This window comes from Balaenoptera musculus, chromosome 13, assembly GCF_009873245.2.
Source record: "Balaenoptera musculus isolate JJ_BM4_2016_0621 chromosome 13, mBalMus1.pri.v3, whole genome shotgun sequence".
NCBI lineage: Eukaryota > Metazoa > Chordata > Mammalia > Artiodactyla > Balaenopteridae > Balaenoptera > Balaenoptera musculus.
This window is the reverse complement of record NC_045797.1, coordinates 67380320-67403624: the sequence shown is the minus strand read 5'-3', so window position 1 is coordinate 67403624 and position 23305 is coordinate 67380320. Positions and strand designations below refer to the sequence as shown.

The window sequence follows — 23305 nt, the reverse complement described above, 5'->3', positions numbered from 1 at the left end:
CTTTCTGTTCTCAAGAACCTTTTACATCCATCCTCCTGTGGGTCCTCTGTTTGTCTCACTAGACGAACTGCACTTACTAAATGAGAATTAGTTAATATGGAGAAAATATCTTCCAGAAAAAGGGCACCTGACTTCTCAACCTGGATATTCTGACTTGGGGACATTTCGATGTGGTCTGTATAGCAAATCATTAAATGGTCTGCTTCTTTGATGCGACGTTATGTGACCAATAGACATTATTGTCCAAGTCCCGAGCCTCATCCAGGGTCAAGGATGAGGTGAGGGTCAGGAATATCTGTAACAGTCTTTGTTGGGTTAAAAAACAAGGAGTCAACAGCAACAACAAAAACCCAAACCCAACATATTTTGGTTTTGATTCTTCCATTTTGATATGGTGCTTCTCAGGCCAGTTCAAAAAAGTCCTGATCAGAAGTCCCCTTTACAAATTTGGGCACTTCGAAGTGTCCTGCTTCAACAGAAAAACGGCTCCTGTGTGTGTTTCTAATGAGTGTTCAGCAGGCGGTGCTGGGGGCTGGGAGCTAGTCTCAATATTCCAAAGAGAGAAATGGAAACAGTTCTCTGATTTGGGCTGGGCTTGTAGCAACACAGGGAGGCTATACCGTGGCAATTTACACAGATCAGAAACCTGGCTAGACTTAGATGTAGCTGTGATTAATAAAAAATAGGAAAATGAATTAATTATTACTTAATAAGTGTAGTTTGGCGGGCAAAATCTTTCAAAAGGCAGGGGCCATCTGAAGAAGTCAGAAACAAGCCCTCGGAAGCAGAGAAGTCCGGAACTGCTGCTGCTCCCGGACATGCTGTCTGGCCGCTGCCTGACACCCCTCCGGGGGACTTCTCTGCAGTCAGCTGGGCTGGGGGCGCCTGCCGCGTGCAGGGCATGTGCGAGGCGCTTGTACGTGATCTTTGCAACCAACTGGGCAGGTGTTAGCAGCCCCCAACCTTCGCCTTTTACAGGTGCGGAAACAGAGTCTCAAGAGATTAAATAACCCGCCCGAGTTTGGAAGTGGGTCTGATTCACACTATCTCAGGAGGAACGCAGCCCAAGAGGACCTCCGTAAGTCGCAGAGGACTTCGAGCCAGTCTAGCCTGGGAGTCGCCCTGGGCCGGGATGGGACCATGGGTCTTGCTGGGGGTAAGTGCTGAGGTCTCTGTCTGCCTTACAGCTCCTCTGCTTTCTTGTTCACGTTGCCTTTTGTATGTGGCGGTCTGTGCCAAGGGCCGGGCTGGCCAGTACCGCTTCAGGCGGCGGGGCCTCCCCGCCCAGGCTCTCATTCCTGGAGGCTTCCTGGAGGTGGGCGCTGCATGATTCCTACGCCCCCTCCCACTTCCTGTTTCCTGAGTGGGAGTTTTAATGGAAAGAACCAACAGACTTTGAGACTGAGGGTCCTGGGTTCAAATTCCAGCTTTGTCACTGATTGAGTGGCCTTAGATCTTTTGCTAAGCTTCCTGACACGTTTCTCCATATGGAAACAAGGGAATATGGATAAAAACAATAGTAATAACACCTACCTCATTGTGAAAAGGAGGAGAAATACCTAGTGGGTCCTCAACAGACATGCATCCCCTTCTCTCTAGGACAGCGGATGACCCCTGGAAAGTCAGCCAGTTCGGACGGGGAGGCCCGACCTGCTCAGTATGGCGGGGCCGAGGGTAGCCGGAGGTCTGTGGCCATTTACTAGAGATGTGTGGGACCTGGAGCAGCTAATCTGATTGCAGCCAAGCCTTGTTATTGCATTCCTGCCCAGAATGTCATTTAAAAAGCACTTAGGGCTTTCCCCGGAACGCATTTACACTGAAGTCCCAGGGGTGGGAATGTGTGGAAAACAGGGCAACCTGAGAAGCCCCTTTCCTTCCCAGGGGGCTGAGGATGTGCTGGGGGTTGGGGGCTGCGGGAGGGGAAGCAGCTCACTTCCCACTGTGTTCAGCCTCTAGGGGGCATCTGCACAAATGACAGCATGATTATGATGGTTCCTGTTTACACAGCCCAGCCGTGTGCGGTGGGAGGAACCTCTACAGAGCTGTGCCCCCGAAGTCTGGGCTTGGAGGCCATTTCTTGACCATGTGGCCGTGGGAAGCTCCTGATGCTCTGAGCCTCCGTTTTCTCAACTGTAAAACAAGGATTGTGGCACTGGCCTTGCCCACGGCATCGAGCTGAGCAAGGATGACAGCATGGGCTGTGGTTAACCCAGCGGCGGCATCGGCGTCACCTGGGAACTTGCTAGAAATTCATATTCTCGGTGAATGAATGAATATGGAGGGATACCATGAGTACAGTGAGTACCACTGGTGTCTCCCTCCTCAACCTGCATCCAATAAATGTCAGTGTTTTGTCATATTTGCTTCATTAATGTAAAAATGTTTAGCATGAAAAAGAAATTCATATTCTTGGACCCCACTCCAGACCTATAAAATCATACACTCCGCGAGTGGAACCAGCAACCTCTGTTTTAACTGGCCTTCCTGTCATTCCGATGCCCGCTCAAGGTTAGGAACCACTGGTCTAGGCCTTGCCATTAGCTTCGCTTAGCTGAGTGCCCGTTGGAGTCGGGCCTCCCTCCAGCCTGGCCTGGCTTTGGTGGAACAGTGTGGGGTTGGGCCTGGGATAAGAGTTCCAGAATAGTTGCTTTGCTTGCAAACAATGAAGGCCCAGGGAAGGAGGCTCAAGCATAAGGAATCATCTTTCATGTGTATCATACTTTTGTCTCCCAAACACTTTGACATTCATTGCCTCATTTGAACAGCATGAAGTTCAAAGAACAGCCCACTATAATTATAGTTATTAATAAAGCTAAAGAATGTTCTGAAGCTGGTGCATGCATGCATATCATCTCCACAAATGAGTCTGTGGGCTTCTTGAGGACAGAGGACACAGCTTCTTTTCTTGCCATATTCCATTATCCCAAATCTCCCCATCGCCAGCCCTTACACTCCAATGTGGGCCAGAGTCTGTGGCCTCGGAGCCTTGGCCTGCCCGGGCACCCCAGGAGAGCAGGCATGCACCCAACGGCAGGACCCCAGTCCTCTTCGGGAGGGTGGATCTGCCCCTTGCCCTCCCCCTCCCCCATACCCACCTGTAGGTGTCGGTGGCTGGCACCTTCCAGGTCTGGATGCCCTTCAGGGGGCCCTCGCTCCCCACCACCACGCTCAGGTTGGAGTTCCGGTAGGCATTGTTGCACTGGGCCTGCGTCGGGCCGTGGGGCCCACTGGCCCCGCATGTGGTGAACAGCCAGTGAACTGCACACAAGAGGAAAGGCGATCACTCACTTGGCCTGGCCCTCCCTCCTCCGTGGGCCTCCCTCTGCTGCCTCTGAGCTGTCCGCTCCATGGGGCCAAACCCACGTTCCAAGATGGCACCCATGTCGGGGCAAGAAACACTAATCAGTCATTTGAACTGGAAACTTCTGTTGAGGATCTACTGTGTGCCAGGCCCTGGACCAGATAGATACTAAGGAAGAGACACAAATGGAGCAGACTTGGACCCTGGCCTAAAGAAGCTTACAGCCTACTAAAGGGAGACCCAAAGGGCTGCAACAAGACAGGACAGTAACAGAAAAGAGCCTCAAGAGGGTCTGGCTAACACTGCACTGTGAAGGTTCTGAGGAGGGAGAGAAGACCCCTCTCAGGTGAGACAGGCGGGCGGTGGCCAGGTCCTCTCCTGGTTTCTCATTGAGTCCAGCACAGTGCTGGGCAAACAACAGGTGCTCAATCTGTGCTATTGTGACTGGATATAACCCGCTTCCGAAAGTTTGATATCTGCATATAGGATCTTCTTAGCTTGGAGAAGATCAAAAGAGTAAAGTGGACCCAGAATCGGCTCCATGCCCTCCTCCCCCACATTGGTTGGGTTTGGAAATGCACTAGAAGCAGCTCTCAGGCTCTCTATGTAACAGAGAGTGTAAAAAATGGGAAACAGGTCACATCTGCCTTTGGTGCAGGTCCTTTTCCAAGCCCCTCACCGCTTCCTGGTGCTCTGTCCTCACCCGGAGCACCCCATGCTCTTAGGTGGCCTTCTGGGGGTGCCTCAGGAACACCCAGCACATCCCCACCCCTCCACTGCCACTGCGCCATTCCTTCCAAACTTTCTATCTTTGAGCCTGGCTGGACCTTGGGGAATTGTCAGATTTCATCCTGGCAGGAATTTTAACATGTTTACAACCTATAAAAACTTCCCAAAAAAATGTGCTCTTGATAAATCACTTTTACTTAAAATACAAAAATCTCATTATAAGATTGAAGAAATTATTTCCCTTTAAAGTGATTAAGTCGAATTCTACCTACAGAAAATTATGAAAAAATTAATTTGGGTGTATATAGTTTTGTTTGCTAAAGCATAAAATTCTTTTGATGACTTTCAACTAACTTGATGCAAAAATGAAAGGTTAATTTGGGTTGCTAATTATTAGCAATCAGATTGAGATTACACTGGGCAGTTTTGATAATCTGAAAACCGGGCTGGCTGTGGTGGGCTTTTGTGACACTGCCCCAGAGCTGAGGTCGGGAGACCGAAGCTCTAGTTGGGGTTCCCATGCATACAGCTACTCAATACTGAGCGCTCAATACCTTTCTTGGCTTCATTTTTTCGAATGAAGATGTTGGTTTCTATTCGGTTTCTGAAGGTTGTTTCAAGGGCAAGAAGGTGATGAATCCATTCGTCTTTGGTGTGAATGGCTGATTGTTAATTTTCTCATCTATTTGTATGATAAGGGGTAACCTGTTAATTCAAAGGACTAACTCTTTACTGGAGGCATTTCAGCAGAGCTCTCTTGGCCAGATGTCCTTTCACCCTCTCCAGTGTTCAAATCACATGTGTGGGCTGTGCCAGAGGGGAGAAGCGGAAAGGATTCGGGCTTCGAAATCAGCACGAACATCTGAGTTTGGGAGCAGCTTCATCATTGTTGATTATGGGACCTTGATCGTGTTCCATTGCCTGTGAAAGGGGCTGGGTTGCCATGAGGATTAAAGAAAGCGAGGGGTGTGAAAGGTCATTGTAAAGTCCAAAACTCTAAAAATGTGAGCTGTGTCACTGACACCTGCCTGCACCCAAGGCTGGTGCTGTTCCTGACAATGGGAAATGCGGACAGGGTTTCTGTGTATATGGATCCCTCCGTCAACGGCACCTAGGAATTTAAACTCAGTGAGTTGGGGATGACGATAGGAGCAGGGAAAAAAGAACAGCTCAGAAAAGAAGTTAAAAAATACACTCCTCCCCGTGGTCTCTAGATCCTTGAAGCCTATTCTGCAGGTTCAGTCTGTGCCTATAAGCGAGCAGCCTGGGTTTGGGGGCAGCCTTATCAATCTGGGGCAGAAGCATGATGGTTCACTTAGTTAATTCAGTCCTGGAAATTAAAGAATTTAGACATAAATATAAATATGTATTTTTTTCCCCTGAAGAGTGTGCTGAGGAAGACAGTTCGAGGAAGACAGTTCAAGGAAGGCATGGGCTCGGTACCCTACCGGAGCATGTCCTTCAGCAGGACCTTCTTCTAACTTCAGCCTCGCCTAACATTGTTCTGAAGGTTCTGAGATGTTCCCAGAGAGGGTGGGCTTCTACTTCTTGGCCAAGTTGGGCATCTAACGAGGTAGGAAGAGGGGAATGGGCTTTGGATCCAGATGGGCCAAATTTTCTCATTGGATTTTACCTCTGATGAGGTATGAGAACTAGGGTAAACTCTATAGCCTCTCTGAGCCTCAATTTCTTAATCTGAACAAGTGGAGACAATATCACCTAGTACTTAGACATGCTGTGAGTATTAAATGATGACCTAAGCAAAGTGCTTAGAACAACATTATGCATTAGAGATGCATAGTGAATATAGTTTAAAAAGTGTGTAACTTCCTGCTCAGTTTTTGACTGTAAGGAAGCAGAGACACCCAGACTCAAGATTTATGTTCCCCAGGTCATAAAGAAGGGACTCTAGGGCTGTTTCTCAATAAAGGGACCAGTATTTTCCCAACTCAGTGGACATATATTAGTCTCAGGTGGTTTCTATGCACAAAGTTCTGTTTTCATTTTCAGCAACTGCTGATGGAAAGGTCCAGAGCGGGAATTCTTTCTGAAGTGGATTCCATGGGAATAGAGGATTTGCCATCCCAGGTCAAACCCATGATTCATCCAGCCGGAATTCTGTTGCTCCCACAGCCTTCGAGGCATGGTGGTCCTCCCTGCTCCCTTGGATGGCTCTGCCTCTCATAAATCTGCCCAAAGTTGTTTGGAATTAATTTCTGTGTCCCACCAGCAGCACTTCTTGGGGGTATGGGGTCTCTGAGTTTATTGCCCATTGTGAAGGGCTGTCCTGCTTCTGATGTGTGTGGGCTTGTCTTACTAAAGCTTCATCCTGTTGGTTCTCTTTGCTCATTCTGTCTGGAATCTCATAGACATCACAGAATGCCACAGCAAGATGGGACCTTGGAGATATCTGAATTCAGTGGTTCCCAAACCACCTGAGGACCTTAAAAAATACAGATTCCAGAGCCCTGAAGATTCAGATTAGTAGATACTAGGTTGGGGCCATGGTGGAGGGAGGACAATATTTGCATTATATGACAACTTTTCCAGGAGAGCCAGCCTGCTGTAAACAGAGTGGATAATCAGTCAAGCTAGGAGTTAAACATAGATCTTCTGAGTTTAAGTTCAAGACTTGAAAAGGTGCTACAATCACCATGAAATCCTCATGGAACCTTTCTGCAAGTCTGTTTTTTTTTTTTTCCCCCCTTTTTAAATCTATGAGCCCAGATCTCAGTTAAACCCGACCAAGTTTGCTCAGGACCAGAGAGTAGGCAGGCCACTGTGAGGGGAGAGGAGTTTGGTCAGGGTATGTGGTAGGTAGACCCTCACCCTCAGAAAGTCCCACAGTAGCTTAGCCTAGCAGAGTGTGCACTTTGGGGGGTCATGGGCACAAACCAGGGAAAACAGGTGCTCAGTGTCAGGACTCTGGTCCCCCGAGAGGCCACGGGGAGCCAGGGGGTGTCAAAAGGGAAATCTAGTAACTGCAATGTTTACAAGATCAGCAAGGAGACATACGAGAGGGACTGGGTAATAAGCAACAAGGGAAAATCTTGGCTTTTAAAGAGAAGATCAAGGTCACAGTGAGACCAGCAGCGAGGTGGGCTTGACGCCAAGTTGCCAGTCTGAGAGTTCAAGGGTCCTCACATTTCCCCAGCTGAGACTCTACATTGATCCCTGAGGCTCTGCGGAGCTGTAGGAGGACTAAATGGCCCCCAAGGAGGAGCCTGGATTGGGAGCAGGGGAGGGAGGAAACCCGGCTCTTTCCTCTTCTCTTACTTAAAAAACAAACAAAAAACAACTATTGTATTAAAACTCATTTATGAGAGAGAAAAGACAAGAACTGCTTTATCTTGTTCTTAATTATACCACCCACTGGAAACCTAGTTTAATACTCACAGCTATATTGTATAAAGAACCCACAAACGTCAAAATACTGATTGGTTATAGACAGCTGAGTAAAGAAAAATCCATTAAGCACTGGGTTTCATTTTAAGTATATTGCAGCACCCTCCAAGAAGAGACAAATCAATTAGTAATACACAGCACAATGTTAAAAAAATAGGCTAGGTAGTGATTGTGCTGGTTTTATTACTGTTGCTAAGCCATCTCATCTGCTCAATTGAATGCAAAGAAATAAAACGTGATACAAAGGAAAACAAGTTCTCAGCTATCATTATTAATCACAATAATAAGGATCTGCCTCACATCAAAGGCCTATATGGTTGTGCCACAGAAGAGTGCTCAATGGCTCTTGTGGATCTAATATACCATTTTTATTCTGATCCATGGAACTCAGTTTTATCCATATCTGTTGACTGAGCTGAACTTCATGGGAGCTGTGGCATATTGAACCATTTTGATGGCAACTGTAGATCTTGTTAAACAAAATAATGACCAAAAATCCAAGTAAATATAATCATTCACCATCCATAAATGTATATGACACTATTCTTTATTATAAATTGGAGAAAGTAACCCTTCTTGTGAGTACATGATGAAAATTAATAACTTGTTCTCCTTACTGGGGCAAAATGAAAGCAATATACATATCGTTGCCATTGTGAGGTTAAAACATTTCAACTCTTTAAACAATGGAGTAGCATCCCCTTCTAGATACAAGATCAATGTCTGATTATTGCTGTCTTTTTTTGATGTTAACAGTTGTTGAAGCGTAATGCCTAGGTTCGTTTATTTATTGGGAGTTGCAAAATAATGATATTCAAATTATATATTTTTTTCCTTATTTATTAGTTGACATATATTTATAAAGAGATGCTTCCTCTTACCTACTATGTTGTTACCCAGTGGTATAGTTCATATAGGAAAGGCAGGATAAATGCTCAATTCTTTCTCCTTATTTGCAGTATTCAAGGTAATGAATTGGTCCTCTATCATCCTCTGAAGTTGACTAATTAGTTGTTTGTATATCATTATGAATACATGAATTTAAACATATTTTGAGTTTTAATTAATCATAATTATTATTCCTTAGAAGCTCAAATCGTCACATTTTTGGTCAGTGGTAGCTTCCTGAGTTCTTTTGCTTCCTTGCTATCTGGTATGATGAAATGTTCCTTCCCCAGACCTGGGCTCAGCCATTTTTTCAAAAGCTTTGGTTTCTTTTAGTGAAAAAAGGTATTTTAAGTATACAATCTGGGTGCTATAGACACTTATTGCTACTGGGTTGGTGATTGTTTCTAGGCTTCTTTAGTGGACAGAGCTAGGAAATATACATGTTGCATACATATGTATATCAGTATAAATACACACACACACACACACACACACACATTTATATGACAAAATACCCATGAGTTCACACTGACAGTTCCAAATCAAATTCAGGACTACAGGGTTTTTAATTTAACCTCTTCTATATTACATCTGTATTCCTTTTTCCACACTGAGAGTCTTGGTTTTCAAGAACAAAGGTGAAAATGGAATTAGAATATTCTATAATTACTCCTTCACTTTATCCTCCATTATACACACAATAGTATCAGAGTAACAATACTACTACTATACCATAATCAATATAAAAACTGAGATCGGTAAAAACATTTTTTTTGGTATATGTGCTCTCTATTCTCCTAAAATTTCTTGAAGTTGAACACTATCTACATTGTTTGGGCACATTGCCATTACATATACTACTCTTTCCTCTTTAACCTTTAGTTAGTCTGTAAGTACTGTATGTTTAATGCCCATATCAATCATGTTGATATATCTCTAGTCATTTTGGTTGTTTGAAGTTTGTTTTCAAGTAGATTCCTTAGGAGGGGCTCATAGGAGCAATATTCCTTGAGTCCTTGAATGTTGATAATATTTTTTCCTTTTGAGTGTATTAAATATGTTACTCCATTTTCTTCTGGTATAAAGTATTGCTGTCAAAAACTCTGATGATAACCCAAATTTCATTCTTTAATAAATCATTAGCTGTTTTTGCTTAGGTGCCCACAGTATTTTTTTTTTCCTTAAGGTATAGCAATTCTACTATAATATATTGATACTTTGGTATTGCTCAATCTGAGTCAATATTCTCAGATATACAGATATGCTGTTTTAATAAGTAGTTTCAATGAGAACATTTTTCTTGAATTATAGTTTTAAACATTTGTTTTGTCCCCCTTCTTTGGTTTTCTTTTTCAGGCACTCTTGTTATCTGTGTGTTCGATCTTCTTTGCCTCTCTTTGATGTATATCATCTTTTTGATTTTAAAAAAGTTTCTTTTTTCACCTTCTATTTCTCATAAGGCATTAACTGTTATGTTTATTTGCTTTTGCATACCTTCTAATTTAGTCTTCATTTCTGAAATTATTTTTTCCTTTTATTTCAAATTCTTTAGAGAGTTCTACCATCTAGTTTCTGATTTTTATAATAATGATTTATGTTATGTTCATTGTTTTCTTGTCTGTTAACTCATTTTGAAATAGTTTACAATTGTTATCTCCTCTGTGGGCCTGTCTTTCTGGTATGCTTTTATTTTTCTGTAGGGATGTTATTCTGTCCTCTCTGCTCTTTTAAAATTCTTATTGTAATTTGGATGGGGTTCGATCTTGATACTTATGCATTTTAACATAAAATTAATTTGCTAGAACTTTTAGGATTCAGGAGATTTTCTAACTTTACACAGCTCCCTTTACTCTTTTTTAATTTTCATATAGTGTTAAAAAATATGGCAGTTTGCTTTCCGATGTTTCTGGCTCTATTTCTTTCCCCCACTTGAATCTGGATATCTTCTCTTTTTGTGGTCTCTATTATCCCTATCCTAGTCAATACTGATTTCAGTCCTAGAAATTTCTTCTCAGTGTGGGTCATTTCCTGGAAAGGATGCTCAGTGGCCAGACTCTTCTAGCTCCTTCAGATCTCACCAAAGGCCCCTTGCTCTCACACACCACTGGGTTGGGGAAGAACTCTCCTAGTTTCAGTAGCTATTTTCAGATTGTCTGTCATTTCCAGCAAATACCTGTCAGCTATTTGGGGGTTCTGCTGTTCTCAGGTTTGTAAGATAGCCTGTTGCTTTTCTTCTCTTTCCCTTGTTCAGATGCTGATACTATGCAGATCTTATGGTTGTTGGTGCTTTGTCTTCACTCACTTGTATTTTGGGGTTGGAGGGGAATATATTTTCAAAAAATTTTTTGTTGTAAATATACATGGGTTTTCAGTTTTGATACACATTTCCTTGATTTTTGCATAGGGATTCAGAGAGAGAAAAAAACAAAACCAAAAAACCTATGCTGTTACTGCCATCACTGCCATCTCTCCAGAATCCTTAAAATTTTTTAAAATTTAGGAATCACTTGACATCATCTGCTGTGATTAGCTCCTTTATACCATCTCTCTGGTCAGGCTCCTCACCTGTATTTCTACTCCTGAGACTGCAGGGTTTTTCAGATTTCACCTCAGGGACATCCCCATTGACCATGGCCTAGAACTTGCTGTTACATCATATTCTGCCTCTTTGTTGGATACAGCCCATTAAGTATAATTTAACTTCCTCTTGATAGTGCCACTTGGACTTAAGTTGTTTAGGGCTATTTGACCCTTTCCTAAACGGCTGCAGAGATAAATATTTTATATTAACTCACTGTCCTCTCTCTCTACTGTCGGGTATGCTTTCTTAGTGGTTCAGGATGTTCTCTGATTTATCTTATTTGGTACCTAATGTTGGGTGAGGGCATGAGAAGGGCCCGACACCTCTCTGTGCATCAGACTGAGGGGCAGCTAGCTACAAAAAACCTTTATTTCAGAGTTTTGGAATGTATTTATATTTTGGTACTTATATTTGGTGGATGGTGGAAGGTACTAGAAGTATCTTCTATCCTCAGATAAAAGGATGCTGCTGTGATTCTGAACCAACAGGACTGGGAATCTTTAGTCCCTCAATTTCAACGTACTTAATTACAGTACATTGATGGTGCATCTCCATCCTCCAGTGAGCTTAGCTTCCTAAAACCATGTTAGGTCAGTAGATAGGGAAGGGGGAAGAACTGTTACGTTTATCTCATAAGATAGGCAACCATGTAGAAAAGTTAAAGAAATGGCCTGTGGTTACAGAGACTAAGTGAGGAGGGGAACATCACATTTACTCTTTTTACAACACAGTTTTCAGTGATGAATTTTCCTTGTTGTTCTAGTTTGTTTCTCAGACTGAATTTGTTTGCATCTACACACACACACACACACACACACACCTCGTTTACTCATGTGTAGCTTTCTGGTCATTTCTCTCTTGTTCTATTTTGATGATGAGAAGTTAGGAGGGGGTAACAACAACAATTATAATACCAGCTCTGTCTTTTGTACTAGACGTGCTCACACGTATAATCTCTTCTTCACTTTTACATCTTTGTCTCCCTAGACCCTCACGCAGTTCCTCTAGACGGGCAGGATGCCTGCAAAAGCTGAGGTCTCCTGGGGAACAAAGACCAGAGGCCCACATCCCTCTCTGCTGGGAGGCAGACATCCCTTCGCGAAGAGAAACCTCTGAACAAGCCGGCTCCCCATCAATAGGGCAGCAAATCTGGGCTGTTGAGATAAAAGCTGCTTTCAGGACTGAATTACCCTAAACAGCTCTGACGCCTGGCGATCTGAGGCAGTTTTTAATGCCTCCTGTGACGGCGTCTGTGCTGTGTTCTCAGCCACCCCCTGCTCCCTGAGGGAAAGTGAGTAACACGTGAGAGAGGAAAGGTCACAGGAAAAACGCTATCCTGAAAGCAGAGCTGTAAAAATTAAGTTAAGGGAGGCCTCAGGGCTAATTTGGTTATTCCCAAGTTGGCTTCAGGCCAGAGTTGTGTTAATAAAGTATTTGATATCGAGATGGGTGCTGCAGACTCACCCATCTGGGGGTTACACTTAATGGATTTGGTTCTGAGGCTTAAGTGGGAAGTAGCAGCGTTTCAAATACCAGCCTTGCCACACTCAGGCCTGAAGAGTCATTGATTTCTGCCCTCATCTGCTCTTGTCCACAGACCTGGGAGAGAAAACCCTGGTCTGGTACCTCCTGTTGTAAAGTCCACTGGCTCCTGGGAGAGAGGCAACAGCGTGGGAGGCCAGTACCCCTCACTGCTTTATTCTTACTAGTTCTTGCTTATTGTTTGGTTCTAAATCATGAAGGGTGAAATCCTTATAAGGCCTTGGGACTGTAACACCTCTGACAGATGGGCAGATGGAGATGCAGGCAGCCCAAGTGGCCAAGTGCTTAGGAGCTAGAAGAACAAATGTCCTGACTCCTGGGTCAGGGTCCCGGACCTTCTAAGATGACTTGGAGAACAGGGACACGTGAAAAGGGGGGAATCCAAATGTCCAGGGCAGAAAGGGAAGCAGTGGGGGAGCAAGTAGGACCAAATGGTGGACCAAAGACAGAAGACAAACTATGTAAGACTAGAGAAAAGAAGGGAAGAGGCAATTCTCTCTTATTCCTGCTTGAGGGCAGTCATGGTGCCTGGAGATGCAGTGGCCATGAGGCAACAAGCATGAGGAAAAGGCCAAAAAGATCACAGAGATGTGAGTCTTGACATCATTAGGCATTGAACTAATGAGACTAGTCATGTATAGGGCCACCGAGCCAACATCAGCAGTCATCTATACAGTAATTTTTGTTATTGGACTGGACACTTCCTTGGGCTGCTGGACATTGGCTGGATCAGACTTAATGTGGATGGAGACTTCCTAGAACACAGATCTCCTCCCACCTGGCAAAGAAAACACCACTGACCAGACAGTCCTGCTGCTCTCGCTCCAACAGCAATGCCAGACTGGATTGGGGCCGGGTTTCCAGTGCTTCTTTAGAAACTGTGTGTGGCCTTCAGCCTGCCTTCCTTGGAGGAGAGCAGGTGTCTGGGTCACTCCCCCGGCCCAGCCTGCTCAGCGCAGGTGTGCGCCCCTTTCTCCACCATGCTCTGCTCTGTGTCTGCACACTTCATGGTCAAGGCCTCTAGAGCTTATGAGAGCTGTAGTCACGTTGTAGAGGGGCCTCAGAGGTTCCCCAGGCCACGCCAGCCCAGGAGTAAAAAGTGGGGTCTTAACGATAGTAACAAATAGTATTATCCCGGTTCTGCTCTGAGGCACACCTGACGAAGTTGAGTTTTCTCCCTTAACACCCATCGTTATAGCACACATGCTCAGTCATCTCTGTGCCCTTAACTTGCTTTATTTTCTTCATAACACATCACTATCTGAAACTATATCATCTGTACACTTGTTTGTTCCCTGTTTATCCCTCTAGTGTGCAAACTTTACAAGAGTGGGGCTTAGCCAATTTTGTTCACTGTTTGTCTCCAGGACCTAAAACAGTGCCAGCCACACAGAAGATAGTTAATAAACCTTTGTTAAATGAAAAACAGAAACAAAACAAACAAAAAAAAAAATAGAAAAAAGAGAGTAGGCCAAACGTCAGCCGCCAAACCCACTTGAGGGGTTAGAAGAGGGAGCTTACACATGCTGCGGGTACTGTGCATGCTTCAAAGGAAGCATCTTTGACCCTTTGGAGTTCTCGTATTAGGGTTAGAACATCATAGGATGGAGTGGACCAGAGGCGTTCTGGTGGTACAGATGGATGTGTTGAAAGGCAAATTTTGTCTCACTCATGACTGCACAGCAGAGAGGGGGTAGGCTCCCAAGGAGCCGGCACACACCTTCACACAGTCACACACCAGCACACACTCACGCTCGCACACCCACACGCACATAACTGAGAGGCAGGGAGCCCTGCAGTCTCTAAGGAAACACTCGAGTCCTGCCCCTTAGCAGTGTGGACATGCCACTGGCCCCATGGGTGAGGGAGCCGTTCAGCTGATAGACTGAATGGACTAGTTAGTAGGCTCCAAGTCATAAATCTGGGTGAAGGAAAAGAAATACTCCTCTTTTTCAGGGAGCTCTTCTGAGGCCCAGGAGTTTTTCTGACTTTCAGTTGGGTTGCTGAACAAGCCCAAGCTGTACCTTATTTTCCTTACTTGTGAACATTAATCCCAGAACTGGATCATTCAGTCTGTCAGTCACTTAATAAAAAATAACAATTAAAAGAATAAAATACACTCTCACATTATTATGAAGTCACTGTCAATACTCACTATAAAAACCAAATCAGGCCTCTCAGATCCAACCACCTGGGATTTGTTTGAAAAGCTGTCCCTGGAGAAAGTTCTGGAGTCCCCATTATTTCTGAGATCTTGACAAGCTTTAAAAGACTAGAAACCCTCTTTCAACTTATATTGATGAGTGGGTCTTTTGGGGGGCAATCTTCTATGTCCTTACCCAAGTCACATATTTCCCCCAAGTGGAGTTTGAGGGTTTCACCTACAAACTGATGATCAGCTGGGTTGGGGGAATTGATTGAACAAAAGGACCCAACATGCAAAATACTGCCCCCTTTTTTCTTAAGATGGTTAGCTTTAAGAGGGCAAAAACTAGAACGTGCTTGAAACTTTTGCAAAAAAATTAAGGAAAAATATGCCCAGAACACATACTTATATACAAATAAAAGAGTGCACAGCTCATAGGTGGAGGAGGAGGAGGATTATAAATACACTGAAAATGTATAGAAGGCAACATACGAGGGACAAGTGAATTGGCTCAATCTTTTCTGTTATGTAGTTTAATAATGTTAATAATAATATCACACATTTTATATTAGCATATTCTTTTGTACCTTTCAAAGCAAATGATCTCATTTGCTCACTACAATAGCCAGCTCTGAAAAAGAACTGTGGCAGGTAATTATTATCACTACTTTATGAATAAAGAAAAAACTGGGGCTCAGAATGTTTGACTCTCCTGAAGTCCCACAGCTGGAACCACGGTCTCTAGGATTCTTTGTTGATCCATTTTCCATTCTGCTATGGACTGGCACTCAGTAGGTACTTAGTGAATATTTAAGTGTCTGTGGAATGTTGAACAGAGAGGCTTGAGATTGCTGCCAGGAATTCTGCCCATCAGAATCCACAATGAGCTCTCAAAGCTTCCTGGTGATTGGTTGATCTCTGACACACAAAAGCCACTGCGGGTAGGCTGTCAGGTGGCCCCAGTGATCTCTACCTCCTGGTAGCCACACCCTTGCATAATCCTTTCCCTTTGAGTGTGGGCGAGACCTGTGAGTTGCTTCTAACCAACAGAATATGACAAAGGTGACAGGATGTTATATTCATGACTATGTTACATAAGATTGTAACTTCCACCTTGCTAGTAGACTCCTTATTTCTCTGTCTCTGTCTCTCTTTCTCTTTCTCATCATCAGCTTCTCCAGGAACTGCCAACAACCATGTGAGCTTGGGAGTAATTCGTTCCCCAATTGAGCTTTCAGATGAGACCCAGCCCTGGCTAACATCTTATGCAAGCTTATGAGAAACTATGAAGCAGAGGACCCAGCTAAGCTGTGCCTGGTTTCTTGACCCACAGAAACTGATATAACAAATGTGTGTTGTTTTAAGCCACTATATTTTTATGGTAGTTCATTACAAAGCAATAGATACCTATCTGTATACCCCAAAGCCCTCCCCAGAAGCCAATGCTTTCTTTGGCCTCATCTTTTTGGTAAGCACCCAGCGTGGAGGGCGCTGGTGGGCCCAGTTATTCCCTGTGCCCTCTCTCTTCTCCCTGACTCAGTGATGGCTAAGGTGATTCCACCTCTTGTTCCTTTTCCTCTTGGCAATGTAGGGGCAAGCAGGGAGGAACCGCCTTTTGGGATCTAGAGTTAGCATTTCAGCCTTTCTCCCCTGTAGTTCCACTGTCCAGCTCTGGGCCCAGATAAATTTTAAAAAACCTCTCTGTCCAGGATCACTGAAGCTTTGCTGCAACAAGTAAAGAGCTGAATAGGCTCCGAGGGGATGCAGGGTTATTTTGCAGGCAGAACAAGCAAGTCTGAGAGAAGGACGATAATTAAAAGTGGACTTCCCAAATAACAAGTGCTTAATGCACCTGCACTGATGGAGGGGCCTTTGAGTCCTGCTAGTCTTGGAGCTAAATGATCTTAATCGAGGCGTGCTGAGCTCAGAGTTCCCAGGTCATTTATTGTCTCTCACTTATGTCATCTTTCACTAAAACAAACGGGAAAAACAACATGTTTTCTCAGGCCAGCCAGGAGAGAGAAAGGCAATGGGTCCTCTCTGCTACTAAGAGGAACCTCGGCATGGTGTGAAGGCATTCTGTCTGCAGCTTCGCCGTAATGCCAACCAGCACGTCGTATTAGACTGGAGGTTCGTGAAGCATTTTTGAGTCTGCCAGAGCTGGAGGCTGCTGCGCTGTTTTTCCCGTGGGGCCCAGGGCCGGGCAGTTATGAAGTACACTGTTGACTCCTTGCTTTCTCAAAGGACACTGGATTTCTTTTCAAAAATGATGATCAGTTCAGCATAATTTGCAATGCATCAGTCTTGGATGGAGACCCTTTCACCATCCAGGGCAGGATAAGGGCAGAGCCGGGGAGTGGGGGCACCTGTCCTAATTCCAGCTGTGATCAGAATTGGACACCTGAAAAGGGATGCAGAGACTCCCTTGTACTGGGGTAACAGTGGCTTCATGTCAGGCTTATGTGAGCCCCGCTCTGGGTGGTACATTTTTCATGAGGGGCACTTTGGCTTGTTCCCAGCTGCAGGCCCCAAGGCACCCAGCACAGGACAGGGCACGGAGCAGGCACCAACACAGGCCTGTTAAATTAAACTCAGCTCGATGTGATTTTTTTTTTTTTTTTCTAGGAGAGAGATTCAGGGAATTGTGAACACATTAACTGGAAAGCAATGAGGTTTTCTGTGTTGAATGCTGAGCTGAATCTCCTCGTGGAAAGAGAAGATGGATGTAGCCAGTCTGGATGTAGCAAGAGCTTCTCCCTAACCGCGGTCAGCAGCTGGGTGGTATCTGGGATTGTTCTTAATGGGCATGGGGCTAGAGCGGGAAGACTTTGGGGTGAGCCGGCTTGAGTGGGAACCCTGGCTCTGCAGCTGATTGGTGAGGTAAGCCACATAACCTTTCTGATTCTGTCTCCCCAATTCTAAAATGGGGAAAATAACAGCAGCTCATGTAGCTGACCCAGCTCACTTTGGGTCAAGCACCTCTCTAAGCCCTTGACACCGATTCACTTATGTGATCCTTTCCTCAAACCTATGAGATGGAAGCCCTAACTACATAAGCGCCATTTTTTGGATGTGAGGAAACAAAGGCACAGAAAGGAGAAGTGAGTGGCTTTAAGTAGGTGGCAGGGCTGGGAGCTGGACTGTCATGTCTCTCCTGGGGACTGGCGGGGAGAGTCTGTAAGGATCACATAAGAGACACCGAGTGTGCTTAACAGCTGGAGACGGGGGTGCAGAGGGAAGGGGGCCGTCTGCAGACCCATGAAGCTCTGCTGCCAGTGGGTGCTCTGCTCAGGGAGCGTGGCTTCTTATCCAGCCTTCAGTTCCTCCCTCTCACCATCACCGGGTCCCTGCGGAAGTGCTGTCTCTCCCTCGGCCACCAAGCAGCCCCTGGGCCTTGGTGTCGGCCACCTCCTGGGGATGCTGACTGGCTCCCCAGCTTGCAAAGCCTCTTGCTCCGGGAGGGACTTGTTAACATGAGTAACGGGGATTGTGAGTCACGAATTAGTTCCAAGCTACCTCTCTCCCTGGAGCACAGCCGCGCTAGCTCCTGGGGAAGGGAGCTGCACTCAAATGAAGAGTGACATCCTAATTGGGAGGGCGCCGAGCCTGCCGCAGTGACTGGGGGCCCACGAGCCTTGTTAGAGCTGGTGCTTCATGCGTTATCACTAGTACTCTGGCTATAAATAGGTGATAATCTAAAATCAGTGGATAAGAGAGAACGCGCAGCACATGGTTAAACAGCGGGCCAGCTGAGCAGGGAAACGGCCAGTGCCCAAACGGGTTCCAAGGATTATATCTACAGCCCCATGTCGGCCCAGCTCTCAAAGAGGTGCTCCCTGCAGTTGAACGGGTGCCGACAGAAGTGCCTTTCATGTGCACCCATGAAGGCTGGGGTGCTCGGAGAGACGCAAATTAGCTGCAATGATCAGCTTTCTTACATGTGCGGAGGTGCATTGTACGCCTGGTGTGCTGTTTGGAATATTAGTGAAGATGCCTATGTGCTCGGTTTAAGCAAAAACTGACATTTTCAGTTCAGGGTTTTTCAAAGAGAGATTCCTCCAGAAGACCCATTCAACAGTGGGATTCCTTTAAGGTTTCTTTAAGGAAACTTTGCCCTTCCAAATGTTATTTGGCTTAGAAAACTTTACTTTGCATGTGATTTTAGCCTTTTACACAACTTGTATAACTTAGGGCAAGTTACTTCCTCTCTGTGGGCCTCAAGTTCCTCATCTGTAAACGGGGGGTAATATTATAGTACGAGCGAATGAGATAATGCACGTGAAAGAGCCCAGCACACGGCACTGCTCAGTGATAGTCGTTATCATTGCTGTGAAGAGGAGACGCATGAGGTGAGGCCCTTACTGTCTGCGAGCGGAACCCTTGGAGGATGCTGTGTGGCCCCGAGCCCGCCTCCTCTCCATCCCAAGGTCCACGCCCATCTGCATCGAGGAGGTCGGGCTGCAGCCCGGGGTTCCTAAACTCTGTTTCAAACCAGGTTTTCCTTGTGAGTTTGTTAAAAAGGCAGAGCTTGACCTCTCATTCTCAGACATTAAGATTCCACAGGTCTGTGGGGCCCAGGAATCAGCATTTTAACAAGGAGCGCTTGTGGGTCCTCCCTCCCCCAGCCAGGTAACCAGAAGCAGATGACGTGAGGACACAGAGAAACCCTGGGCCAGATCTAGGTCCCCAACAGCCGACCTGCTCGCTGCTGCATTCATGCAGTCCCAGATCGTCACTGGTTATTTCTGGAAGAAGGTGTTAACGATACAGTGAACTTAGGAGTCTATTCTGAGGTCCCCCTGGAGTGAGTGGGGCTTCTATCTTTACTTGTTGCCTGTCCTCCCAAAGCTTTGGGGGCCTCCTGCCTTCAAAACTGACACACAGTAAAGAGCCACGGCTAAAGCAGGGATGCCAGCTCCCTCTGTACCTCCAACCTGGCATGAGGTTGTCTGCAATGCCAGCAGCTGATAAGATGATAGGATTTTCTGGAACTGGATGAGATACATGTATTTCTTTAGGAACTGGGTAAATCTTCACTATTGGGGTATGCCGCTGAAATGAGCTTGGCTGGGCTTGCAGATGCGAAAGGCTCCGATGGAAACAAAGACCCACAGTGAGTGAGAAGACAGTTCTGAGTGAGCGAGGCCAGGCCCTGTGAAGCCTGCCTTCCAATAATGCTGTCATCCCCAGAAGGGTGTGCTTGGAGCATAATGGCTCTAGCTACAAATTCTATTAACTCTAATAGTTGTTCTGTGGTGAATGGATAATGCATTTAGCAGAAATAGACCCAATCAATTTATGTGAAACACATAAAACTTTCTCATTGGAATTGGCATCTGTTCTTGAATCATAGGAGTGTGTGTGGAAATGGACCCTGCAGTCACCCTCACTTCTGGGCACATTAGCAGTGGGCCAAGGAGAGCTCTGGCTCCCTTATGCCATATCCCCTCAGCTCTTAGAACCATGGAGCTGGGGACGGCAAGGGACCTGGAGACTGTCTACTTCAACCTTGATTTTCAAAGGTGGCAGTTTTCTCTCCTTTGTCTGTGTTTGTGTTAGTCCCTCAAACACGAGCTGTTACCTGAGGGTTTGCTGACATGCCCCAGCCATCAGATGAGGGGAAGTTATGGATACCTGTGGGTTGGGCTTGTTTGCATGTAAACTGAGCTGATTCCATCCTGCCCTCCTACACAATACGTAAGCTTGAAGGAGAAGGAGAGATGGGTTACGAAGCCGAGGCAGAGTCATCTGGCCCGGGGTTGGGGGAGGGTCCTGCCTGTCCTTACCTGGGCTTTTAGAGAGAGAGAAGGTGACAGAGCCTGCATGCACCTCCTCACCCCTAGTGGTCATAACTGCTGGGGGGCGGCGGGGAGAGAGAGAGAGAGAGAGAGAGAGAAGAGAGAGAGCTCTGCAGCCCGTGATTGCATTATCCCAACCATTTGGTTAGTGTGACTGTATGTGCAAAGCTGACAAATGTAATTTCTCAGCCTTAATACTTGCCCCATTTCTCTCAGTTTCTTCATCTGATTAGCTAAAGTGACTCAGAGGCTTCCGAGAACGTTCCGGGAAGCACCTGGACAGGCTATTCCCTGCCTGGATGCTCCAGCGGCTCAGCTCTGCCCCGTGGGCTGGGGGCGCGGAAATCCCCAGACCCAGAGGGTCAGGCCCTCATCAGAGGGAAGGGCTGGCTTGAGGGACGTGAGGAGTGTTTAGAAATTTGGAAGCTTTGTGAGTGACGGTTTTCAGAAGACCCAACTGGCGTTTGCATTTCTAGGAGCTGCTCGAAAGCCTGCCAGGAGGAGAGTCGAAATGTCACCAGCCACCTTTGTTCCAGCCCAGCAGAAATTGACAGTGCTGAACTTTGGGGAGAAAATCTTATTATCCAGCCTCCTCTGGCCTTTGTTGGGGTGGCTGGGAGCAGATTTGTTTACTGATCAGGCAGGGGCTCTCGTCTGGGACGCTCTCCCAGCTCTTTTCCATTTATAGCTCTGACCTCTGATAGGATAATTGGATACTCGAAGTAGCTCAGTTGGCTGAAGAGTGCAGACTTCAGGGCTACATCCTGGCCCCGTTTCCTACCAGCTGTGGGATGCTTACATTCTTCCCCGTCATCTCTCTCACCCCTGCAGTTCTAATAACAGCAGCGGGTCCTGGGCCAGAGTGAGGACTAGAGGAGTAGATGTGTGAGACCCCCCAGCCCAGGGTCAGGTGTGCTCACTGATTGTTCTTTCCTTTCCTTTCCCTCTGCCCCCAGCCCTCCCTTCCTCTCCAGGGGCCTCTCCCGGGTAGAAGCTCTGAGTGAGGTTAAGCTTGTCAACTACAAATTGGCACTTGGCATCTACCTCTACAAGGTTCAAATCATAAGCTGCTGTGACCGTTGACCTTCAACAGTCACCCTGAAAGGAGTTCAGGGGGTAGATCAGGAATGAGACACTCTGTGCTCTAAGAAAACTGGCAGAACAGGCCTTCAAATAGTTAGATATTTTCAGGAGAAGATTTTATGAGCCCAATCCTCACATCTCCTCATATCTAGAGAAAGCACTAAAATCTTTCATGGTGACGTCTGCTCCTTGTGGCTAGCCGTAACCTTCACGAGACTAGCAGCAACCTTCTGCAAAAATGTGTGCTGCATTGCACGTACTCCCCGTTCACCAAAATCACATATACACTGACTGTCCCCCCTGCTTCTTCGGAGCAGTCTCTCAAAGCTATGCGAAATGCTGTCTCCTGGGCTATCGTCCTCATTTTGCCCCAAATAAAACTTAATTCACAACTATCACATTGTGCCTTTTTTTCAGTCGACAAGCTTCACGTTGCAGACCATGACCTGCAGGTTCACAGGCTGCCCCCTTCCCGTGGGCCAGAAGCTCCAGAACAGGGGGTACTGGCTCCCCTCTTCCCCGTCGTAGCTGCACAGCCCCAGGTGTGTGGGAAGTGCCAGGCAAACGTTTGCCAGGTGATTATTTCTGAGTGGCTGTGGCCCTGACCGTGGCCTCTCCATGAGCTGCCTGCACTTTTCCCCCTCCAGGTCCCTCCTCCGATGGCGCTTCTCTCGCTGCAGGCACCTTGCCCTCCCTTAATCGTCCAAGTATCTGTCTCCTTGTGCTCTCCTCTTCTAGACTGGGAGCTCTCTGAGCTCCTGACCTGGGTCTGGACCGCCGGCAGAGGCAGAGGAAGTGTGCAAGAACTAGGAGGGGAGCTCTAGATTAAAGCCAAGAGGGTGGGCCTGGGCTTGGACCCAGGGCGTGGCCTGTTCTCCCTGACCATGACGCTGGGTCCTGGCTAAGTGCCCCTCCAGGGGGCTCAGTGGACATCGTCCTTTGGCTGGTGGGGAAAGGAGGCCCTGCTCCACACGCCCCCCAAGGCTGCTTGGGGAGGTGTTTGCCTCAGTGTCCCCTTCCTCTTGAGCTGGGGTCACTCTGAAAGGGGTCTGGAGACAGAACACTGACCCACAGCCACTTGCTGTCACTCCTGCCCTGAGGCTGGGGTCAGGCAGCAGAGGAAGCTTGTGTGTCTGCCACTGTCATCTCCAGCCTCTCAGGCACCCGCTTGCTTCTAATTTTATTTGGAGGTGGTAGGGGAGCACTGCCACTTTTGAGCCTCTGCGAGATTTCATTAGTCTGAGTGGCCACCGGGCAGACCCTTATCGATCAGCCTTTTAGGGCCACTGGGAGTTATACGGCAATAAACCGGGGAGTCAGGCAGGGTGCGTGGCTGCTCCCTAAACGCTGGCTGCGGGGTCCCGCTGCCGACATCTGAGTATTGAGCTCAAGCATCAGTCGCCCACCAGTCAATTGATAAAGTGTTTCTGGAGCTCCTGCTACGTAATCGGTGCTGGTGGTGAGGAGGGGCGGGGCTTGCCGCTACGTTTGCTCCGCAAGTCCCGCATTTACCGCATTTATCGCAGGGAGGCAGTGGTTGACCAAGGGCTAGGAAGTGATGGAGGTGAGTCACTGGGGTGGGGGGCGGGGACAGGTGCTGAACGATTAGCAGAAGGCTGCCTCCATCACGTTAGATGTTTCTGCGAACCACGAGGCAGAGGGGGAAATAGAGATCACGGTTGAGGAGACCAGGTTCCTCTTCGTGTGAAAAAAATGAAAAAAAAATTGAGGTTCTAGTTCAAGGTGATGGGAGAAAAGGAGAGAGGTGATGGGAAAAGCAACGAACGCTTTCCTCTGGTTTGGCAGCTGGATTAGATCAGGCAGGAACTGGA

At 46.6% G+C, this 23305-nt stretch overlaps 1 protein-coding gene across 1 annotated transcript in view; it reads right to left on the bottom strand.

The window, feature by feature from the left end:
* Positions 1 to 23305, bottom strand: part of ALK (ALK receptor tyrosine kinase) — a 738293-nt gene that overhangs the window by 48285 nt on the left and 666703 nt on the right. The window contains exon 13 of the mRNA XM_036872826.1: positions 3096 to 3258. Within this exon, the coding sequence (XP_036728721.1) occupies positions 3096 to 3258 (163 nt within the window). The remainder of the gene's footprint in view (positions 1 to 3095; positions 3259 to 23305) is intronic.